This window comes from Dromiciops gliroides, chromosome 2, assembly GCF_019393635.1.
Source record: "Dromiciops gliroides isolate mDroGli1 chromosome 2, mDroGli1.pri, whole genome shotgun sequence".
NCBI classification, from domain to species: domain Eukaryota; kingdom Metazoa; phylum Chordata; class Mammalia; order Microbiotheria; family Microbiotheriidae; genus Dromiciops; species Dromiciops gliroides.
This window is the reverse complement of record NC_057862.1, coordinates 420,880,920-420,902,687: the sequence shown is the minus strand read 5'-3', so window position 1 is coordinate 420,902,687 and position 21,768 is coordinate 420,880,920. Positions and strand designations below refer to the sequence as shown.

Below are 21,768 nucleotides of genomic sequence, written 5' to 3'. Positions count from 1 at the left end.
CCTCTTGAATCCAGGGCCAGTGCTTTATTCACTGATCCTCCTAGCTGCCTCCTTCCCATCTGTTTTTTCTCCCACTCTACCACCTTAGCCCCTGGGAAGAGTGGGGTCAAACTTAACAGTTGCAACAAAACATTTCATCCTGCCAAGTTTGCCTCTGAATGTTGCATAAACACTGAATGAGTTACTGCTTGTTGTTTGGCCTTGAGCTAGATCGCAAAGGTTTGGCCTGAGCTTGATCCCAAAAGTCACTCATCCAGTTCATCTGTTGACAAATTCTGGTAAGAGCTCACTCATCAATTCTCCTTAACCCATGAGCAGGAAAGAACAAAGTTGCTATGTATTTGTGACCATATGTATGGAAAAATAGGCCATTGGTGCTGTTACTACTCTCCTCATTTGGAGGCCAATGGCAGACCTTGGCTTGATTACCACCAGGGAAGAAAAAAACTGATGTGCCCCTGTGGGAGTCTTTTTTAAAATTCATACTCGGTTCTAGCTCTGCTGTCAATTTAAAAAAAAACTTTTCTTCACCACAAAATCTTCTGGTGTCTCTTTCCCTGCCCCATATTTCTTATTAGACTCCTCTCTCTAGCTTGTGAGGTATCACTTACATACCAACTAACTTCCAGTTTTGTTCCCCTCCAGAGCAGCCCACAGGAGTTTGTTGTTCACCTCCAGCTTCAGTGAGTCCCTGCCCAAGGACAATATCCAGCACCATATTGTCCTCTGGGCACCAGATCCATTCCATTTCCTGCCACTTCATCCTCCTCCATCCCACTCCCCATCTTCCAAATCCTACCCTGGGCCTTCTCCAGCACAAGTAAGCCATGCTACTTCTTGATCATGCTCTCATATTTCCTCTTCTTCCTTCTTGCTCTGAAACAAGCCTCCTGGGTCCTTAAAGGACAACATATCACTATCTGCCATCAAGTTGAAGCCCAAGGGAAGACATAACTTAATCAACGGAACCTCTCTCTAACCACCGATACTCTGTAATCCCTCCTCAGTAGTTATTATACTCCCATTACAGTGAATTTTTGGTCATACAGTGATTTTTAACCTCTGGATGCTGATATACAAATCTTTTCCCTAACCTCAAGTCACCTCCTTCACACTTATCCACTTCAACCACACCTTCCCACTACTAAAATCCTACTCCAAATTGCTCCTTCCACTGTGCCCTTGGACAAATTCCATAATGAACATGTTTCTTTTCATCTTAAACCTTTTACTTTCTCTCTCCTTTCATATTCTGGCCTCTTGGAAACATGGCTCCTTCTTGATATACCATTTCCCTTATCACCCTTTCTGGTACTGGCTAGTCTTTCATTCCCTCCTCTCCTACCCCCACATTCACTGATGGTAGAGGGGAAGTTGGAGTCCCACTTACTCTTCATTGAAACTTCCTTCCCCTCCTAAGCAACTTCTCCTTTGAAGTTTGTGCCCTCCAAATTTATCACTCTAACCAGGTCCTGGTAGATGTTACCTATTGAACCCACCTCTCCTCTTCTAGTACATTCTCCTTCCTTTCTCAATAAATAAGTTCAGCACCTGTACCATAGTCTTTCTTCACCATCTCTTGTCTTCATAGTAGGAGACTTCAACATACATATTATTGCTTCCTCAAATTTCTAGTTCCTCAATCCCTTGAATTCCCATGACTTATTCCTCAATTCTACTTCAATTATACATAGAGATGGTCATATCTTTGATCTTGCCATCACCCTCAAATGTTCCATTTCTTTGTTCACAAACTGTGACTTCCTTTACCTGCTGCTAATCTTTTATCATTCCATCTTTCCTTATATCTTATGACCTATAACCTTGATCTTTGTCCACACTGATATTTGTTGCACTACCCCTAAGTTCTTTCCCAAGCCATCAGCCTTGCATTAACGATACTCTCTTCCCTTCCATATTTCAAACTCTTGGTGAACCAACTCAGTTCTACACTGTACTCCATTCTGGAATCTCTTGCCCCCTTTTCCTATGCCAATCACACCTAGTCTCACCCCAATTCTAGATTTCTCATACCAGTTTGGATATTTAGATTTGGAAGTCATCTATATAGAGATAATAATTGAACCCATAGAAGCTGGTAAACTCACAAATGAAATAATATAGAGATAAAAAGGAAGGAAGCCCAGGACAGAGCCTTTGGGGACATTCATGGGTTAGTGGACATGATATGACATGGATACTGAACCAGCAAAGAAAACTGAGATGGGGGGGGGTTAGACAGGTAGGAAGAGAATCAAGAAAGAACAGTGACACAAAACCTAGAGAGGAGACATGTTCTAGAAGAAGGTGATCAGTAGTACCAAATGCTGCCTAGAGATTAAGAAGGATGATGACTGAGAAAAGATCATCAAATATATCAATTAGGAGACCATTGGTAACTTTGGAGAGGGTGCTTTCTGTTAAATAATGAAGTGGGAAGTCAGTCTACATGACATTTAGAAGAGACTGTGAGAAGAAATAGAGGTACTAGTATAAACATATTTCCTAAATAGTTTAGCCACAAAGGTAAGAAAAAATATAGGATGATTGTGAGCAAGGAAGGTAGGTTCAAATGAGTATTTGATGGCAAACCCCAATCCTAGATTACCCCTATCTACTATTTTTGTTCCTATTCACATACTGCTGAACAGAACCAGAGAAGATCATGAAATCAACAACAAACTTATGTATGTTATCTAATTTCAGTCAGGTACTTACTGAATCAATTCCACTTCCTTCAGTTTCTATAGAAGCTTGGCAACACCAGCATTCCTACTCTATTTCCCTATCTACTGATTCTTTCCCTACTTCCTACAAACACACTCGTTTCACTCCCATCCTTTAAAAAAATACATGGCAGGGGCAGCTAGGTGGTGCAGTGGATAAAGCACTGGCCCTGGATTCAGGAGTACCTGTGTATTTTCAGGGCAATGGGGGTTAAGTGACTTGCCCAGGGTCACATAGCTAGTAAGTGTCAAGTGTCTGAGGCTGGATATGAACTCAGGTCCTCCTGAATCCAGGGCTGGTGCTTTATAGACAGTGCCACCTAGCTGCCCCCAAACTTTTTTTTTGTGGGGCAATGGGGGTTAAGTGACTTGCCCAGGGTCACACAGCTAGTAAGTGTCAAGTGTCTGAGGCCGAATTTGAACTCAGGTACTCCTGAATCCAGGGCCAGTGCTTTATCCACTGCACCACCTAGCTGCCCCCTGCCCCCAAACTTTTATGAACATGTTGAAGAATGTTCCAAATAACTAATAAGAGAATTATGTTGATTTTAACATCTTTTTTTCTTTAAAATATTATTTGCTATAAGGGATAGCTCTCTAGGAAGAGGAAGGTCAGGGACACAGGAAGAAATTATGATGAAACAATAACAAACAAAAGTCATCAATAAAAACTTGGGTTTTTTTGTTTGTTTTGTTTTGTTTTTTAAATAAGTGCCGGGGCAGCTAAATCTTGATCTACATGTAGATCAAGGATATCCTTGATGAAAATATAAGAAGACAACAATCAGGCTTTCATCAATAATTCTCTATAGCCAACCTCATTTTCATTGTTTCATGTTGTCCAAAATCATAGAGCACATATAACCCTCCTTTGTTTATTGTTTGTTGTTCATAAAAAGGTATTTGACCCAGTAGATCAAAATGGAGATCTAAATACTTTTCTCCAACAAGATGCCTCCTCTATAGATGCTAAGATGACTCAAGATTCTTTGATGGATGCAAGCAGAGAGAACTCTATTCCACTACCTCTTTGGTTGTCAGCAGCAATCAAATAATTTTTTAAAAAGTTGTATTCTCCCCACAGGTTTTTTCCCCTCTCATGGAGCAGATTCTACACAGAATTAAAATGGAAGAATATATCTCCATAGATGGAGATATCCTTTATTTTTCCTTGTTTTTGGATGACTTTTTTATTGCAATATGTTTTAAAATACTCTAGTGCTTTTCTAATTGTCATTTATCATGATTCAAAAAAGACCAAAAAAATCCATCAAGGAAATAAGAAATGATTAAAGGATGCTTATCATTCAGACTATAAAATACAGTTGAATAGGGGGCAGCTAGGTGGTGCAGTGGATGAAGAACTGGCCCTGGATTCAGGAGTACCTGAGTTCAAATCCGACCTCAGACACTTGACACTTACTAGCTGTGTGACCCTGGGCAAGTCACTTAACCCCCATTGCCCCGCAAAAACAAAACAAAAAAAAATACAGTTGAATAGGTTGCTCATTGAGTTAGTCCACTGGTATATATACTACAGATGGAGAATGAATCAATAGGAAGAAGAAAGTAGGTTCATTTGCATTTGGGACATTGTGCAATGTTTTCAGTGAGCTCAAGCTGTTCCCTGACACAAAGACTTCTCTTTTTAATATTTTTAATTGATGTTCTGAAAATGAAGGATTACCCCAGTCTCTAAATAATAAGAAATACAAGTGACCTAAAGGACAATGACCACATGTACTGTGTATGTAAGTAGGGTGAAGCATATTATCAACAATTATTTGAGTGCAAAAAGTGGTGTAAAAGATCTTAGCAAGGAAATGTATGATCAGAAAAAGACATGAACCATCCATGTAGTGAGATAAAAGGATAACAGAGGGACAGCTGAGTGTTATACTGGTAATATGGTAACCATGGCCATACAGAGAAAGGCTTCTAGCTCATAGGCTAGATTATCTATGGAGGATGTATGGGAGAATAGGACTTCACAGGGAAAGATAGTGTAGAGGAGAGACAGTCTGCACCACTGGAGGAGGGAGCTGTATCAATGAAATTATAACTCCATTGAAAGAATAAAGAATTAAGTGAAGGGTGGATTGAATAGAATAGAGATTGGAAGAATGTTCCATCTCTTCCATAGCTGTCCATAAGCATCTTCTGAGCAAAGTCTTTATCATTGGTGGAGATGTTTGCTTTTCTGACATTAACACCACGTGTTATTTTTTATTGGATCACAGGATCATTCATTTTTATACCTTTCATTGTTAAAGACAGTTAGCCGTGGAGAGGCCTTTTGGCCTAAGGAAGAAAGTATTGGACTTGGAATCAAGTCCTTTCTCTGACACTTAAGAGTGGTGTGATTGGGAACAAGTCATTTAACATTCCTGAGCTTGGATTTTTGTTACATAGACAATTTTACAATAGATATAGTATCTAACATACAGGTTTGTTATGAGGCTCCAATAAGATAATGTAGGCAACATGTCTTATAAACTTTAAAATGTTATACACCAGTTATTATTTTGCTGCTGGGGAAACTGAGACACAGAGAGAAGAAGGAACTTGTCCAATCACAGAGCTGCTAAGTAAAGGAGCTGGGACAGGAACCCATGTCTTTTCACTCCAAGTCCAGGGTACTACAGCACTTAAGTGATGGAAACAAACTATATTGTTGTTATTTTGCTTATGTTATATGTTGTTTTTTTTCCTTTTAGCAAATTACAGATAGTTTGAAGTTTATGATCCCCTGTATAAATTTGTTTATTTTTAATTTTGCTTGTTTCTTTGGTGTTGAGGTTTATTAATTTTATAATTAAAATGATTTAAAAATAAGTGAAGCTTATGATAGGTGGTTGATAGGCAGTTGAGCTCATAGCCTCTGAGAGTCAGAATGGACCTTAGAGATAATTTAGTCCAATCTCCTCATTTTATTGCGAGCAAAATTGAGGCACAGAGGGGTGAGATGATTTTCTGAATGTCACACAGCCCAGGCTAGAGCCAAAAAACAGATCTTCAGAATCAAATCCCATTTCTGTGTAACAGTCTAGCTAGGTCCCAACTAGTGTGAATAGTGAATCCTTTGGAGTGGTTGCATATATTGGAATTCACAATACTATTTGAAGCTATAACTTTGTAAAATATGGTCATTGGTTTCAGCTTGATGGAAATATGGGATGCAAATTCAAATAATGGAACTACTTCATGAGATTCCCTATTCACAGTAATTGGGATGTAGCTGTATATAAGGAAGAGGAAATGCAAGTCAGACTACAAAGTGTCCTATTTCTCTGTGCAGCATTATTTTGTAAAGGAAAAACTTCTTAATAGTGTTCAGAGGTTTGTTTGTTTGGAACAAATTGCCACAGAAAATATTTCTTTATGTGCTCTATCACAACTTTTGCTTCCTTTTGTCGACTGGCTATGGTTTTGCTCTCCTCACACTGCTGAATTGTTCTCTCTCTTTGCTCCAGCTTTTAAATCGAAAAGACAAGACCACTTTTGAGAAGCTGGATTATTTGATGTCTAAGGAAGATAATTATAAGAGGACTCGGGAGTACATCCGAAGCCTGAAGATGGTCCCCAGTATTCCTTATTTAGGTAGGTGGTTAGAAATAGACTCTTCATTAAAAAAAAAAACAAAAACAAAAACAAAAAAAAGAAATAGACTCTTCCTGCTTGGAGAAACATATTCAGATTTCTGTGAAATATCTTGTAGTTTCTGATTCTCAAACTGTCAAGTGTTCTACTATGAGTGTGCAAAGCAAATAAGAACACAGACTAGTTGAACTTCTTCCTCGGGAAAAGTGAGGCTGCTGATATGGTTCAAATGATTGTCCTGCTGGGTATAGGCTTTGGAGAGGTCTCTTCTCTGTATTGGGCCTGAAAATAAAATGCCATTCTGTGTAATGAAGTACAATGGGAAAAGGATGACTCGGGTTTGAATTATGGCTTTGTTGTGCACCAACTATGCAACTCTGGGCAAGTCACATTACCTCTATGGGGCTTTTTCAGCTATAAAGTGATGAGGTTGGGCTCATAATCTCTCAAGTCTTTTCTAGTGTTTATATTCTGTGATTCTATAATATGGACTCCCACTCCTTCTCTGCCTGTCTCCAGAGCTCTTGGAAAATTAGACTTTTCATCATCACTTGGAAGAAGAAACGTTATTGTTCAAATTAATTCAACAAATAATTATCAATCACCTACTATGTGCAAGACACTATGCTAGCATCTGGAGTACAGACACACACATATATGTGTGTATAGGTATGAGATACACACGTGTATAGATAGATAGATGTTTAGATACTGAGGCAAAATGAAATAGCACTTGCCCTTAGGGAATTAATAGTCTACAGAGGTTATATAATATACACACAAATAGGTAAATATAAAGTGTTTCAAGGGAATAATGTTAATGATTTTGGGAACCAGGAAAGGTCTGTTGTAAGAGCTGATGCTTGAACTATGCTTTGAAGGAAGCTAGGAAGCAGAGGAAGGAAGGAATGTTGTCCAGGTATGGGGATGAGGGAACAGAGTGCTTGCGCAAAGGCCCAGAGATGGAGATAGATTGTCATGGACGAGGGAGTAGCCAGCAGGACATTTTGACTAAAACAGAAAATGTGTGCAGGGGAGCAATATGAAAGTAGACTGGAAAGGTTGGTAGGAGCAAGATTATAAAAGGGCTTTAAATGTCAAGCTAAGGACTAAATTCATTCATTTATTTTTTAAATTTATTTTGCAGGGCAGTGAAGGTTAAGTGACTTGCCCAAAGTCACACGGCTAGCAACTGTCAAGTGTCTGAGCCACATTTGAACTCAGGTCCTCCTGAATCCAGGGCTGGTGCTTTATCCTCTGAGTCACCTAGCTGCCCCAGGACTTTGTAGTTTATCCTAAAAGAAAGAGCTGGAGAAGATTTCTGAGTGTGGTTTATAATCAGGGTTTTAGGAAGATCAACTTGGCAATTATTTGGATAATGAATCAGAGGTAAAAGGAGCTAGAGGCAGAGAAACCAATTAAGAAACCATTGCAATGATCCTGATGGGAAGTGATGAAGCCTGAATTAGGATAAGGGCTTGGTGAGCGGAGAGAAGGGGACAGATGCCATAAATGTTATGAAGGTAGGATCATAAGAACTTACAGCTGGGGCAGCTAGGTGGTGCAGTAGATAAAGCACAGGCCCTGAATTCTGGAGGACCTGAGTTCAAATCCAGCCTCAGACACTCGACACTTACTAGCTGTGTGACCCTGGGCAAGTCACTTAACCCTCATTGCCTTGCAAAAAAAAATCATAAGAACTTACAGCTGATTGATTAGGGGAATGGGCGTGGGTGGGAATCAAGGGATAGGGAAGAGTAAAGGATGACTCCAAGGTTATGAATTTGGGTGACTGGAAGAATGAAGGTGCTCTCAAAAGAAACAAGGAAGTTTTGAGAAGGAATTGGGAGGAAATATAATGACTTCATCTTGAATCTATTGGTTTTGGGATCTTCCTAGGACACCCAGAAATAGATGTCCAGTGAATAATTGGCAATGTGGGCTGAAGTTCAGTAGAGAGACTGAGGATGGACTTAAAAGTCTTCTACACAGGGATGATCCTTGAACCCATGTGATCATCAGTGGAATATGGAGAGAAGAGGGAGCCTAGGACAGATCCTTTTGTACCCTCTGCTTATAGTCGGAAGACTCAACTGGGTCTTCCTCATTCATACTTTCTGAGGCTCTTATTTCCAGGGCTTCTGGGCAGAGAATGGGGGGCAAAGGGACTGCCTGAACACAGCTTCAGGGAAAAAGGCCCAAGAACAAGTTCCTAACAGCCAAAAACATACAAAAAAACTAAGAAGTAGTGTAATGTAAGGGAAAGAGCATTGAACATGGAACCTCAGGGCTTGGGTTCCAATTCAGACTCCACTGCTTAACATCTATATAATTAAATAAGTTACTCTGGGGCTCAGTTTTCTTCTCTGTAAATTGAGGGGTTTGGACAAGGCACCTAGCTGGTACAGTGGATAGAGTGCCAGTCTTAGACTTGAGTTCAAATCTTGGCCAAAGATACTTGTTAGCTGTACATGCCTAAGCAAATTATTTAATCTTTCTCAGCCTCAGTGTCCTCATCTGTAAAATAGGGGTAATAGTAAAACTGACCTCACAAGGTTGTTTCAAGGACCAAATATGGAACACATCAACAACTTTATTTTTTATTTAAAATTTTTCTCAATTACATGTATGTAAAGATATTTTTTGAGTTTCATGTTTTCCTCCCATCTCCCCCCTTCCAAGGCCAGCAAGCAATTTGATATAGGTTATACATTACTATCATATTAAACATGCTTCCAAATTAATCAGAACAAAAGGAAAAAAACACAAGAAGGAATAACAAAAAAGCAACAACAAACATGAAAATATTATGCTTCAGTCTGCATTCAGATTCCACAGTTCTTTTTCTGGATATGGAGAGCATTTTCCACCATAAGTCTTTTGGAGTTGCTTGGATCATTGTATTGCTGAGAAGAGTTAAGTCTTTCACAGTTGATCATCATAAAATGTTATTGATACTGTACTTCACCAACTTTAAAGTGCCATATAAATGCTATCCTCCTCCTCCTCATTATTATTGGACTGAGTGATTTCTAAGGTCCTTTTCATATCTAACACCATTATTACCACTGTTATTAGTAATATTAACTCATATTCCTATAACAATATAGATCTCATTTCTATACCAATAAATTTTTATGATAATAGAGCAATTTAAAGCAAAACTCTCCCCTTACAACCCTGGGAGGTAGCGCTTCTAAAAAGACTGACAGCTCTAAAATCTCATGACTTGTCTTTCCTTGAAGTTACTTCTTTTTCAATCATTTCATTTTGTCAATTTTGAGAAAATTAAATATCTCTGAATTTGAATAACCTGAAATAACAAACAGTAACATCTCCTTTGGCCTATAAGACACTCCTTGGCATCTGCATCATCCCATCTGCTAATGTGCTTACAGCTGAAAGGCCTCTTTAGTTTCTGTCTTCTCCTGTTTTCAGAATTTTTAGTTATATTGGTGGAAGCAACAGGATCTGGTAACCAAAAGTAAAGTCATTCACTTTGTGGTTTCATCAAGAGGTGGGGCCAAGCTTTCCATAACCTCGGATAAGGTACAATTGTTCAGCTTCATACTGACTAGTGAAGTAAAGACAACTAGATAAGAAAGAATGAGAGCAGGACAAACAGAGACTGTGAAATGAGAATATTTTTATGTTTTCTCCTTCTGGGATGTTGTTGTTGTTTGTCTTTTGTTTATGAAGAGGACCGTGACATTGGGAGGTGATGTTGTGACTTGCACTGGATTTAAGTAAGAGAGGGCTGTGCAGAGTCACCAACCTCACTCTCCTCCAGAGACATCTGGGTGCAGTGGCAAGATATATATCTGGATGACTGGAGATGGCCCCAGATGTTTAAGGCAATTTGGGTTAAGTGACTTACCCAGGATCACTCAGCTAGTAAGTGTTTAAGGTGAGATTTGAACTCAGATCCAACTTCAGGGCCAGTGCTCTGTCCACTACACCACCTAGTTGTTCCACTTCTGGGATACTATTGAGGTAGATGTTTCAAAAGTCCATTAAGAATAAATGCTTCGGGGCAGCTAGGTGGCGCAGTGGATAAAGCACTGGCCTTGGATTTAGGAGGATCTGAGTTCAAATCTGGCCTCAGACACTTGACGCTAGCTGTGTGACCCTGGGCAAGTCACTTAACCCTCATTGCCCTGCAAAAGCAAATAAAAAAAATTTTAAAAAGAATAAATGCTTCCTCAGACAATTCAGATCAAAGGCCCTCCTTGTGTTCCTGTCCCGTGCTATCCTTGGCTGTGTCTTCCCACAGATCTTTCATTAAGAAAGAATCCATCCCACATGGTAGATGCTTGTCCTCTCACTCTTTTGATATCATGGGGGTGTGGGAGATCCTTGTGGTACAACAAATAGAAAGAGCCCTGGCTCAGTAGTCACAAAAGACCTGTGTTCAAACCTCACCCCTTAGACTACTTCTGTGACCTTTGGCAACTCATAATCTCTCTAGGCCTTAGTTTCCTCAGATGTGAAGGACTCAGACGCCCCTTCCAGTTCTAGAGCTAGGCGATGTTGATCCTAACCAGATCAGCACTCTCTCAGAGCATAGAATTTTAGAGTTGAACCTGACTGTAGAGCTCATCTTGTCGGCCTTATAGCTAAGCAGGAATTCCTTCTCTATACAGTCTTCCTGACAAATGGTCAGCTGTCCTCTGCTTGAGAAACTGCAGGGAAGGGGAAGTCACCACCTCTCAAGGCAGCCTACTCCACTTTTGGACAACTCTCATTGTCAGGAAGTTTTTCCTCAACATTGAGCCAAAATGTGTTTTCTTTCAGCTTCTACCCATTGCTCCCAATGCTGCCCTGTGGGTTCAAGCATGGTAACTCAAATCCCTCTCCCTGCTCAGTGCTTAAAAGTTTGGTAAAATGATATAGACAGGGAGGGACATTCTCAATGCACTGCCCCTTGAAGAAGTGGGGCTTCCTCTGCATGGACAACCTGTCCAACTTGGGAGAGTGGCTTCAATAAACTTTTCCTCTTGAAAGAATGTTTCTCCTTCCCACCCCACCTCCCTTGAAAGGATGTGTTTATCTAAAGAGAAGAAGTTACATAATTCCTGGAAAAGCACATTATAGGAAAAAATGCCTGAAACTTGACCATTCCTTTTTCCCTTGGCAGAGTTCCCTCTGCTGCTCTTCATTTTCTCTTAAATTATACTTGAGGAGCGGCAACTGGCCTCACTTCGATTTTTCATGAGGGGTTGGTCAGCCTCACCAGCAGAGTTCACAAACTGCTTGAGCTGTACATTTCTAGGGCTCATGTTTTGGTCACAATTAAAAACAAAACTGCCACAGAAAGTGCCTGAAAAGCCAACTTTCCAAAGGGAATGTGTCTTTTCTTGCCTGTGAGGAAGCTTTCCCATGTTGTGCACTTGGGAGGATGTCCCTAGCCCAGGAAGCAAGAGACTCAGTTCATTTTTCCACATGCTCCAGAGCCTGTTGGCTCCGTGTGCCTGTGTGCAGTCCACGTGCTGACAGTCCTCTTGCAAAATAGCTTGAAAAACATGGTAGCGTGGGCACGTTTTTTTAAAAAAACAGACTCCCTTTGTAGTTGAGGCATCTTCCAAGTTGCTTGAAAACACTAGAGTCCCTGCAAAAGACTGTTTTGGTCATTAATAACTAGTTTCTTCTTTCGTTTTTTCCTTTATACAAGGCACTATGGGGGATAAAAAGGTGAAGAAGAAACAATTTCAGTCTTCAAAAACACAGGTAAATAGAGTACAATTTAGAGTTTAAATAAGTGTAAAAGAAGAGTAAAAAGTGCTGTCAGAGAACATGAGGGAGAGCTCACTCCCTTCTACCTGGGAGGATCAAGGAAGGCTTTGTGGAAGAAGAATCTGAGCTTGGTCTTGAAAGACATACAGGACTCTGTTGCTCAAAGAAAATTATTAGAAGCTCATAGGATTTAGGGTAATAAGGGCCTTAGTATCGTATAATTTTATATGATAAAATTTATTTTATATTAAAAAAACTGAGACATAGAGATTTTAATTGACTTGCTTAAGGGCACAAAGGCTATAAACAGAAGAGCTGGGGTTCAGATGCCACTTCAGTGATTCAAAATCCAGTAGAGAAGGGGTAGTTAATGGAAACATTTGGCTAGAGTCTAGAATCTGACAAGGCTAATCATTGAGATGACAATAGATAGAATGGAAAGCACAATATGGAAGGGCCTAAAATACAGGTTCTGGAGTTTGAACTTTATTCAAGAAATGATAGGGAGCCATTGAATGTTTTTTGAGTGGAGAAATGACATGATCAGAACTATAAATTGGAAGATTAATCTCGTGATATTTTAAAATGGGATCAAGTGGGATAGACTGGAGGCAATGAGGCCTATTACAAAGTTTTTGCAGTGGTTCAGGCAAGAGATAATGAGCCTGTAAAAGAGGATGGGGACAGGGAAGAATAGAAAGAAAGAGTCAGATATAGGAGATACTACTGTGAGACAAGGGAAAAGGAGAAAGATGACTCTGAGGTTGGATTCTTGGCCATTAAAAGGAGGAGAACATGATGATGCCTTTGATAAAATAGAAATGTGGTGAAATGACCCCTGTTCAGTTACTAGATGGGGAGGTAGGATGTACTCTGGATATGTTATTGCTATAAGCATTTTTTATTTGTAATTATGGAAAAAATATGCAATCTTCAGGGTTTATTCTCTTACCCCCTCCAGGGCTATGACTCATGGTGTGATAGGGAAGTAATTAGAACAAGGAGTGGCCTGTTGCCAGTAAGGAGCCTGGTGAGGATCCAGGTCCCAAATGTCTAGCAAGACTTCAGGCAATTAAATTTTTAAAAATCTTTATTAAACAACTACTATGTGTTCAATGCTAGGAATAAAAAAGATGAAAACACACATCCTTTTCACTCAAGATTATAGTCTAGCAAGGAAACATAGCGACGTACACCTCTAGGTTTAACAGACATAGACTAATATGGACAAAGGAGAGATACAGAGTTCTTCAGGAAAGAGAAAGAGTTCACTTTCCTTTGGGCCAGCAGTTTGAAATTTTTTGGTCTCCCATGGCCCTTTTACACTGTTTTTTGGAGTTTTTTTGCGGGGCAATGGGGGTTAAGTGACTTGCCCAGGGTCACACAGCTAGTAAGTGTCAAGTGTCTGAGGCCGGATTTGAACTCAGGTCCTCCTGAATCCAGGGCCGGTGCTTTATCCACTGTGCCACCTAGCTGACCCCCTTTTACACTCTTAAAAGATTATGGAAGATACATTTCCCCACCTTCCCCTGCCCCCCCCCCAAAAACTCTTTTGTTCACTTGTGTAATATCTATCATTCTTTGCTGTTAGTAGAAATAAAAATATCCTGATATTGTTATGAAAATAGTTTTTCACCTCATAGCCCTCCAACCCCAAAAGGGTCTTGAGGATCTCAAGGGTCCCCACACAGACTTTGGGAACTGTTGCTCAGAGAGGATCAAAACAGGCTTAACTGTGGAGGTGACACCCCAACTGGGCCTTGAAGGAAGAAAAGAGATTTCAAGATGGAATCTACAGGTCCTGGGCCGTGTCTGTCCTTGCCAGCTAAGGCAGGGCATTCCTGCCCTTGGACCATTTCCTTACACTCTGCCTAAGAATGGTAGAAACTGCATGGACCTGGACATACTGCATTGTAGCTACGACCCTGAAGGCTTGGTTTTCATTATCAGTTCCTGGATCTGATTATGACCTGGCAGACTTGTATTGTAAGGACTAATGGTAAACACTAAAATCCTCGCCCTGGGTTCATATTTATCAGTACCCCATATTGAGAAATGCTTTTTTGCACTCTGTAGGCAGACCTACATGCCTCCCAGGAGATTTGTACTCACCCACCTTAGGCCCCAGGCTCACCAGGGCAGCCAAACCTACCTGAGATATTCAATGAAAGCCCATAAGAACTGTGGACCATTGTTAACAAATGCCATCCATTCTTCCTCATCTACCTCCACAACCTTTCTAAATCATGTCAGATGAGTCTCATCTTAGCTTGTACATGGCTCTTCCCTGAGCTTCCCCAGGATTTAGGAACGGAGGACCTCTGCTTAAGAAAGGGATTCAGCATAGTTTTCTCTCAACAGCTACACTGCTTTTGGACATCTTTGGACTTCATCATTCTTTCCTTCCCAAGGAAACTTGTTATTTGAAAATCTCATTTCCCTGCAAGATTGAATCTGCCTGGTAGTCATTTCATCAGTAGCCTCTGCCTCTCTTCTTGGACCCTATGACTGGAGAACAGGACCATGGGTACCAGGGCCTCTATTTCAGAAATAGGCACAGCACAATCTCTCCATTTCCTACCAGCTACGGTGTTTTTGGATGTCTTCACTACCCTCCCTTGCCCTAGAACCCCTTACCTCCTCCCCACCCCGACATTTCAGTTTCCTTTTATCTTTCTCCATTAGATTGTTAGCTTCCAAAAGGCAGGGACTATCTTTTCATTTTTACCTGTGCTTAGCACAGTGCTTGGCACATAGGAGACACTCAAATATTTATTGACCTGCTGACTGAGGAACTGCATTTGAATTCTGGGTATTCATACCTGTTAACTATATAATCTTGGGCAAGGCCCTTGCCATCTCTGGACCCATTTCAACCTCTTTAAAATGAAGGCTCTGGATCAATGACCTGAACTTTCATAATCTAATAGTAAGAATTTCTTCAGATCTTATGATGACAGACTCCCTGCTGTACTTTTGGGAAAAGAAATGTGGTTCTAATTCCTGATGTGATACACCCAGCTGGGTGCTGGGAAATTTGTACCATTTTAATAAGACACAGTCCATCTTGGAGTTTACAGTCTAGTGCAGGTATATGACACATAGATAATTTAGTTGAATAAACATTTATCATGAGCCTATTGTTTTTTCCAAACTGCAGTCACATAACCTGAGTTTAATTCCTGTCTCTTACAATGATTTTCTTTTTTTTTTTAATATAAATTTATTTATTTAGAATTTTCTCCAAGCTACATGTAAAAAACCAAATTTTTCCACATTGATTTTTTAAAACTTTGTGTTCCAAATTTTCTTCCTCCCTCCCTCCTCACCCCTCCCTATGAAATCAAGCAATTCAATATAATTTATATATGTGCAGTCATGCAAAACATCTCAACATTAATCATGTTGTGAAAGAAAACAGAAAAAATAACTTTAGAAAGAGGAACTAACAAGAAAAATTATACTTCAATCTGTATTCAGATACCATCAGTTCATTCTCTGTAGGTAGATTGCATTTTTCATAAGTCCTTCTGATAGCATCCTGTTCATCATTTCTTTAAGTTATTATTGCTAAATATATTACCCTCCATCCTATTCCCTCCACTTGATATTTATTCTTTTCTATCTTCTTTCACCCTATCCCTCCTCCAAAGTGTTTCACTTTTTGCTGTCCCCTCCCCGAATCTGCCCTCCCTTCCTTTGCCTCTCCCCTCCTTATCCCCTTCTCCTCCCACTTTCCTGCAGGGCAAGATATATTACTATACCCACTTGGGTGTGTATGTTATTCCCTCTTTGAGCCAATTCTGATGAGAGTAAGGCTCACTCACTCCCCTGCTCCTTCCCCATCTTCCCCTCTACTCCATAAGCTTTTTCTTGTTTCTTTTATGTGAGCTACTTTACCCCATTCCACCTCTCATTTTCCCTTTCTTCCAGTGCATTCCTCTTACCCCTTAACTTTATTTTAAAGATGTCATCATGGGGCAGTTAGGTGACACAGTGGACAAAGCACCAGCCCTGGACCCAGGAGTCCCCGAGCCCAAATCTGACCCCAGACATAAGCCACCCCACCCTGCCTGCCCCACAAAAAAGTATAAACAAAATAAATGCTTTACAGATATCATCCCTTCATATTCAATTCACACCTGTGCCCTCTAAGTATATTCCTTTCAGCTGCCCTAATACTGAGAAAGTTCTTATGAGTTAGAAGTATCATCCTCCCATGTAGGAATATAAACAGTTTAAGCGCCTATTGTTTTAAGAGCACTGTGCTAGGATCTAAGGGAAATATAAAATGTAGATAACATTTGTAATAATCTATGTTGATTTATTGCTTTAAGGTTTGTAGAGTATTTTTTTCACAGCAGTCTTTTGAGATAGGTAGTATAAGCTCCTCATTTTACAGATTAGGAAACTGAAACTGAGAGAGGTTGAGTAACATATGGTTATTGTAAATGTTGGAGCCTGGTCTTGAACCCAGGTCCTAACTCCAAGTCTAACACTCTTTCCAGTGTACTACACTATGGAGCCTTTACAGAGGAGTTGGCATTTGAGCTGACCCAGACCCATTAGCAGGTGAATAGTTCTTGCACTGGTGAATTATGACGTATGACTTATGAATACACTTGTATTTAGAAGCTCTGCCATTGTGTGAGTCATTTACTTAAGTTATATTTGTGAAGTGTTTGCCTTGGCTATAATAGATTTAGAGACTTCTGGCTATTTTGTTGGTGCTGATATTTCTAGGGCTAAAACATTCTTGTACAAGTCAAGGGCAGTCATATTGTTTAAGGGGTCAATGCGGGGTTATGAACCATGAGAAAGGACTTTTTCTTGTCACAAGAATGCTTGTAACAAGAGAATGGCCTGACCTTGAATTTGGAAGATCCTAAGAATCTTTCATGACCTTTCATGACCTTTCCATTTTCTAGAATCAGGGCTGCATCTTCTTCCAAATGTCTTCTACCAGGGGACCTCCTTTTCCTATCTGTAGTCCTATTCTGGTGGCAGGGGCGGGACAGTAATTTTAGTAAACTGCTTAGTAATAGTACTCACTCATTGTAGCCCCATTCTACCACCAGGGGCCATTTTTTCCTGGCGTATTACATAGATTTCCATGATTCTTTTAAAAGAAAGGAGAAAATCCACTATCTGTGTCACCTGTGTCATAGCTATCCAGTAGACCTTATTCTTAGGTCATAGGTATCGTTGAGTTCATGTATATGTCTGAGCCGGAGCTAGAGGGCCTCCAGGAGTAACTCTTCCAGAAGAGAGTCCTTCCTACTTCCATTCCTGCAGCCAGGACACCTTTTTGTATATTCATATGACCTGGACTTGGGGCATGGGGAGAGGGAATGGTCTGAATAGACTATAAGCTTGATATGAATCAAAGTGAGGTATCAGCTACAAAAGCAAATTTGGTCTTGGACTCCATTTATAACAGCATAGCATCCATCGAAGAAAAATAATGGTTCCACTATCTCCTGCCCTTATCAAGACATTATCTGGGGCACTATGTTTAGAAGTGGACATCACATCTTTTTTTTTTTTTTTTTTTTTTTAGTGAGGCAATTGGGGTTAAGTGACTTGCCCAGGGTCACACAGCTAGTAAGTGTTATATGTCTGAGGCCAGATTTGAACTCAGGTACTCCTGACTCCAGGGCCGGTGCTCTATCCACTGCGCCACCTAGCTGCCCCTGGACATCACATCTTAAGAAGGCTATTGATAATCTGGAGAGTGTTAGAGAGGAAAGTGACTATGATGGTAACGGGATTAGAAACTGCAACATACATGAAGAGATTAAAGGAATTGAAGGATTTTTAGTTTGGAGAAGACAGAATTTGGAGGCAGGGGATCACAGCTTTCAAGTATTTAAAGAGCTATTTACCTGGTTGGAATAGGCAGAACTCAGTACAGTGGGTGGATGAGGAGAATTACATTTAGATGTGATGTAAGAAAATTTTTCATAACAGTTAAAACTTCTCCAAAATATAAAGGGCTACCTTGGGAGGAAATGGGCTTCCCCTTGATAGAGTTCTCCACATGAAGACACATTTGTTGGGCATGTTATAGTGGAGATTCTTGTCCAGGTAGGGATTGGACTGGGGGAGGGGTTTTTGAGGTTCCTTTCCACTCTGATATGTTGAGATTCTATGAAGAAACATGTAGAATCCTGTGGCACCTGGACCCAAGCAAAGGTGCCAAGATACCGGGTACCTAGAGAAATTTTTCGGATCATTTTATTGAAAAATTCACATGCATCTTACTTCTTTTAATGGCCACATTTCATCTGAATTAATGCCAGTAGACTTCCTCTACATTTCTCTCTCATTTCCTGTTTTTATTTGAGGAAGATGTCATAGGTTAAGCATTTGGAAGGAATTTTTAAAATAATAATGCACCATATGAATACATCAAAATATCATTTGTGGATTTTTATTGCAGATTTGTGTCATTACAAGGATAATTTGGGAATATATTAAAAACCCTACTTTTTATATATACAACACATGCTACATCAGACATCACTTTATTACACATCATACATTTTTTTGAGAAATACTGAGGTAATAAGGGGAACAGGCACACACACATGTATGTACAGTATATAATAAGGCATGGGGATCTCACAGATTTATTGTGTGATATGGTAAACTGCCAAGAGCTTCACTAATTGTTAGCCCATCATATTATTTTGTTTTGCAACATGTCCTATGATAACATTAAGCTAGAAAATTACATCATCTGGCAAGATTGATAGGGTCAAGTTTCTATAAGGCAGTTGTGCTCTTCACAAACAAATCGGCAAATTCCATATTGGGTATGGCAGGCAATTAACTGAATGGTCTTGTTTCTGATGACGTAGCTTTCTCAGAGTAAAGTGATCTCGTATCTAGAGATCAGGCATCAGTGTTTTGTTGGTATTGTCCATTGGTGTTCAAGACCCGGTGGGTTGGTTTTTGGTCTGGAGCCATTTTATGGCTTAAATGTCTAGATCCTGACGGAACTTAGATACAACACATGGTGAAAGTTGTAGGATGGTATTTGTGTGAAGGTTGAAATGATGTATTAGCCAAACTATGAATGAAAATTCACTCTTGAGCTATAGAGTAGGTGTTTAGGATTATAACACTGACTGACTCCTTTCCTGACCTGGGCCCAAGCCCACTTCCTGCTCAGGGGCTTAAGAGTTCTAAGACTTCATTCTGAAAGAATTCCTTGACCAGAAGGTACTGCTAAGAGAAGGATGGAGCCTGTATGGTTAAAAGTAATAGGGAAATGTAAGTTAAGGACAGTAGCAGTTATTGAGAAGGGGGAAAGATCTGTGCCTCATCATGCTGAAAGAATAGAGAGATACTGAGGATGCAACAAAGAAAGAGGAGAAATATAAGTATAGAAATGGAAAGAAAGTCCCTGAAACTTGGTTGAATACCAACAGGATGCCTTGACAGAGAAAGCTGGGAACCTGCTGTATCTGAGACATTAATACTAAGGAAGATTCCAAGAAACATTGAATCATAGCCTCTCAGAGTTGGAAGGGACTTCAGAGGTCATCTAGTGCAATGAGTGTCTTTGAATGGTGGACACACATTCACTCCTTGGACTATTCAAGTGCATCCTTTCTCAATTTGAGATAATGAAGCATAAATTGACTTTAATCTCACTGATAGCTGATTGTTGGTTTGTCAAGTGCTGTACATTGTTTCAAAAGAAATAGTTTCCTGTGATGAGGATGATTGACCAGTTTTTAGTAGCTCAAACACTTGGGAACTGAAAGCATATGTGTATATGTATGTATACATATACACTTGTACAACAGTGTATGTTAAAATATACACTTCTGTAAAGTAAAAATATTCTGCTGTTATGTGTTCCCAGGACTGAGAGCTAATTCATCAGAAAAGCTATCTGCAGTCTTACCCTTTTCCTCTTCTGTCTATAAGAACGGGCTACATTAGTTGCTTCCTGGCATGAAGAAAGGTCTCATGGGCAGAGAATACTGCATCATTTGAATTCCGTTATCTGTGGCAATGGTTTATGAAAATCGGATGCAGCAACAAGTCCTTGCTTCCTCGTAACAAACCTCAAAGACCTGGCATTCCAGGCTGCAGAAGAGATGATTTCTGGAGAGCATGCTCAGCTTTTGCTCAGGCTGGGTGGTGGCAGATGGGAGTCCAAGATTGGAAGAGAGAAGCTTCTTTTAGTGAAATGTGTTGGGATTTGGTCTAATCATCATCACCACTTTCTTAAGAGAATAAGACCCTCCTCGGAATTCGGCCCAATAGACTCCATCCTGATAGCGACTGCGATAATGACCTCCTCGGTACCAAACCCCATTGAGATTGGAGTGGGCACAGGCATTGTACCACCAGCCTCCTTTCTGGTAGTGAGCACAATTTCCTGGAAGAAAATCAGAAAAATCAGTGAGGTTTACCCACAAAGAGGGGCATATTTAGCCCAGTTGCCCTCTTCTATGAGTAAAGAGCCTTGCTTTTGAGTTAAATTAGCTGAGTGTTCCTGGCAGAAAGAAAAAGTCAAATTCTCCTACCCCCACATAAACATGGAGAAGTCTTCCCAGCTTCGCTGAGACATGGGAAGGCCCCCTGGAAATGATTCAGGAAAGATAGTTTTATTTTTTTCTTGAGGATGAGTGCTAGGAATAGAGAGATGAATAATAATCCAAAGAGTTTATAGTCCAATAGCAGGATAGGACATGTACATAGGAAAGTAAACTGTGAAGGAGAATGTTATGGGGCAAAAGAGAAATCCCAACAAAGTGATCCACAGAAGTCAGAGGAGGTGCCATCTGGAGAGAGTCATGTAAGCCTTTATAGGAAAGGGGACAAGGGATGAGGAGGGACTATGTTCATAGGACATAAAATCCTAAATTTAGAACTCAGTGAGACCTTGGAAACCTTCTAGTCCTGCTCTTCCATTTTATTAATGAGGAACTGATGCTCAGACATTTTTGGTGCCTTGTCCAAGATCACACAAGTATTAAGTGGCAGAGGTGGGATTAGAACCCAGTTCCTCCAACTCAAAATCTAGTACTATTCTCACTGTATCATGCTGCTAGTCCTGGCTTGGGGAAGAGCTTGGATGAATGTAGGCATGAGAGGACAGGTCAAGAATGGGGAAAGTTGGGGGCAGCTAGGTGGTGCAGTGGATAAAGCACCAGCCCTGGATTCAGGAGGAACTGAGTTCAAATCTGACCTCAGACACTTGACACTTACTAGCTGTGTGACCCTGGGCAAGTCACTTAACCCTCATTGTCCCACCAAAAAAAAAAAAAAAAAAAGAATGGGGACAGTTAATAGTCTAATTCAGCTAGAATCAAAAGGGTATAAGCTCCTTCACAGGTAGAAATTTTTGTATCACCTTGTGCAATCAATGCCTGGAACGTGGAAGGCACTGAATGAATTCATATTGATTAATTAGTTGATATCAGATGTCTAAATGGGAGTAATCATGTGATTATAATTTAACAAACTTTTTTTAATGCATGCTTTATGTGGAATTAGGAATTGGGAACATAGAGAGTTTAGATCAAATGTGGACTCTGATCACATGGACTTAACAGAGGGACAGAATACACCACTACAGATAACTATCATACATAATATTATGTATAGATGTAGCTGAAATTTACAAAACAAAGTACTGTGGGGAAAAGTGCTAAAGGGAAAAGGATATTCTTCAGGTCTGTGAGTG

The 21,768-nt window shown here is 40.1% G+C and overlaps 2 protein-coding genes across 3 annotated transcripts in view; one reads left to right on the top strand and one right to left on the bottom strand.

Moving 5' to 3' along the window:
• Nucleotides 1-21,768, top strand: part of RALGPS1 (Ral GEF with PH domain and SH3 binding motif 1) — a 632,069-nt gene that overhangs the window by 282,855 nt on the left and 327,446 nt on the right. For both annotated transcript variants that reach the window (XM_043981906.1, XM_043981905.1), the window contains exon 9: nucleotides 6,200-6,326. In XM_043981906.1, the coding sequence (XP_043837841.1) occupies nucleotides 6,200-6,326 (127 nt within the window). The remainder of the gene's footprint in view (nucleotides 1-6,199; nucleotides 6,327-21,768) is intronic.
• ANGPTL2 (angiopoietin like 2) overlaps nucleotides 18,477-21,768 on the bottom strand; it is a 62,972-nt gene continuing 59,680 nt past the window's right edge. The window contains exon 5 of the mRNA XM_043981907.1: nucleotides 18,477-20,457. Within this exon, the coding sequence (XP_043837842.1) occupies nucleotides 20,258-20,457 (200 nt within the window). The 3' untranslated portion in view covers nucleotides 18,477-20,257. The remainder of the gene's footprint in view (nucleotides 20,458-21,768) is intronic.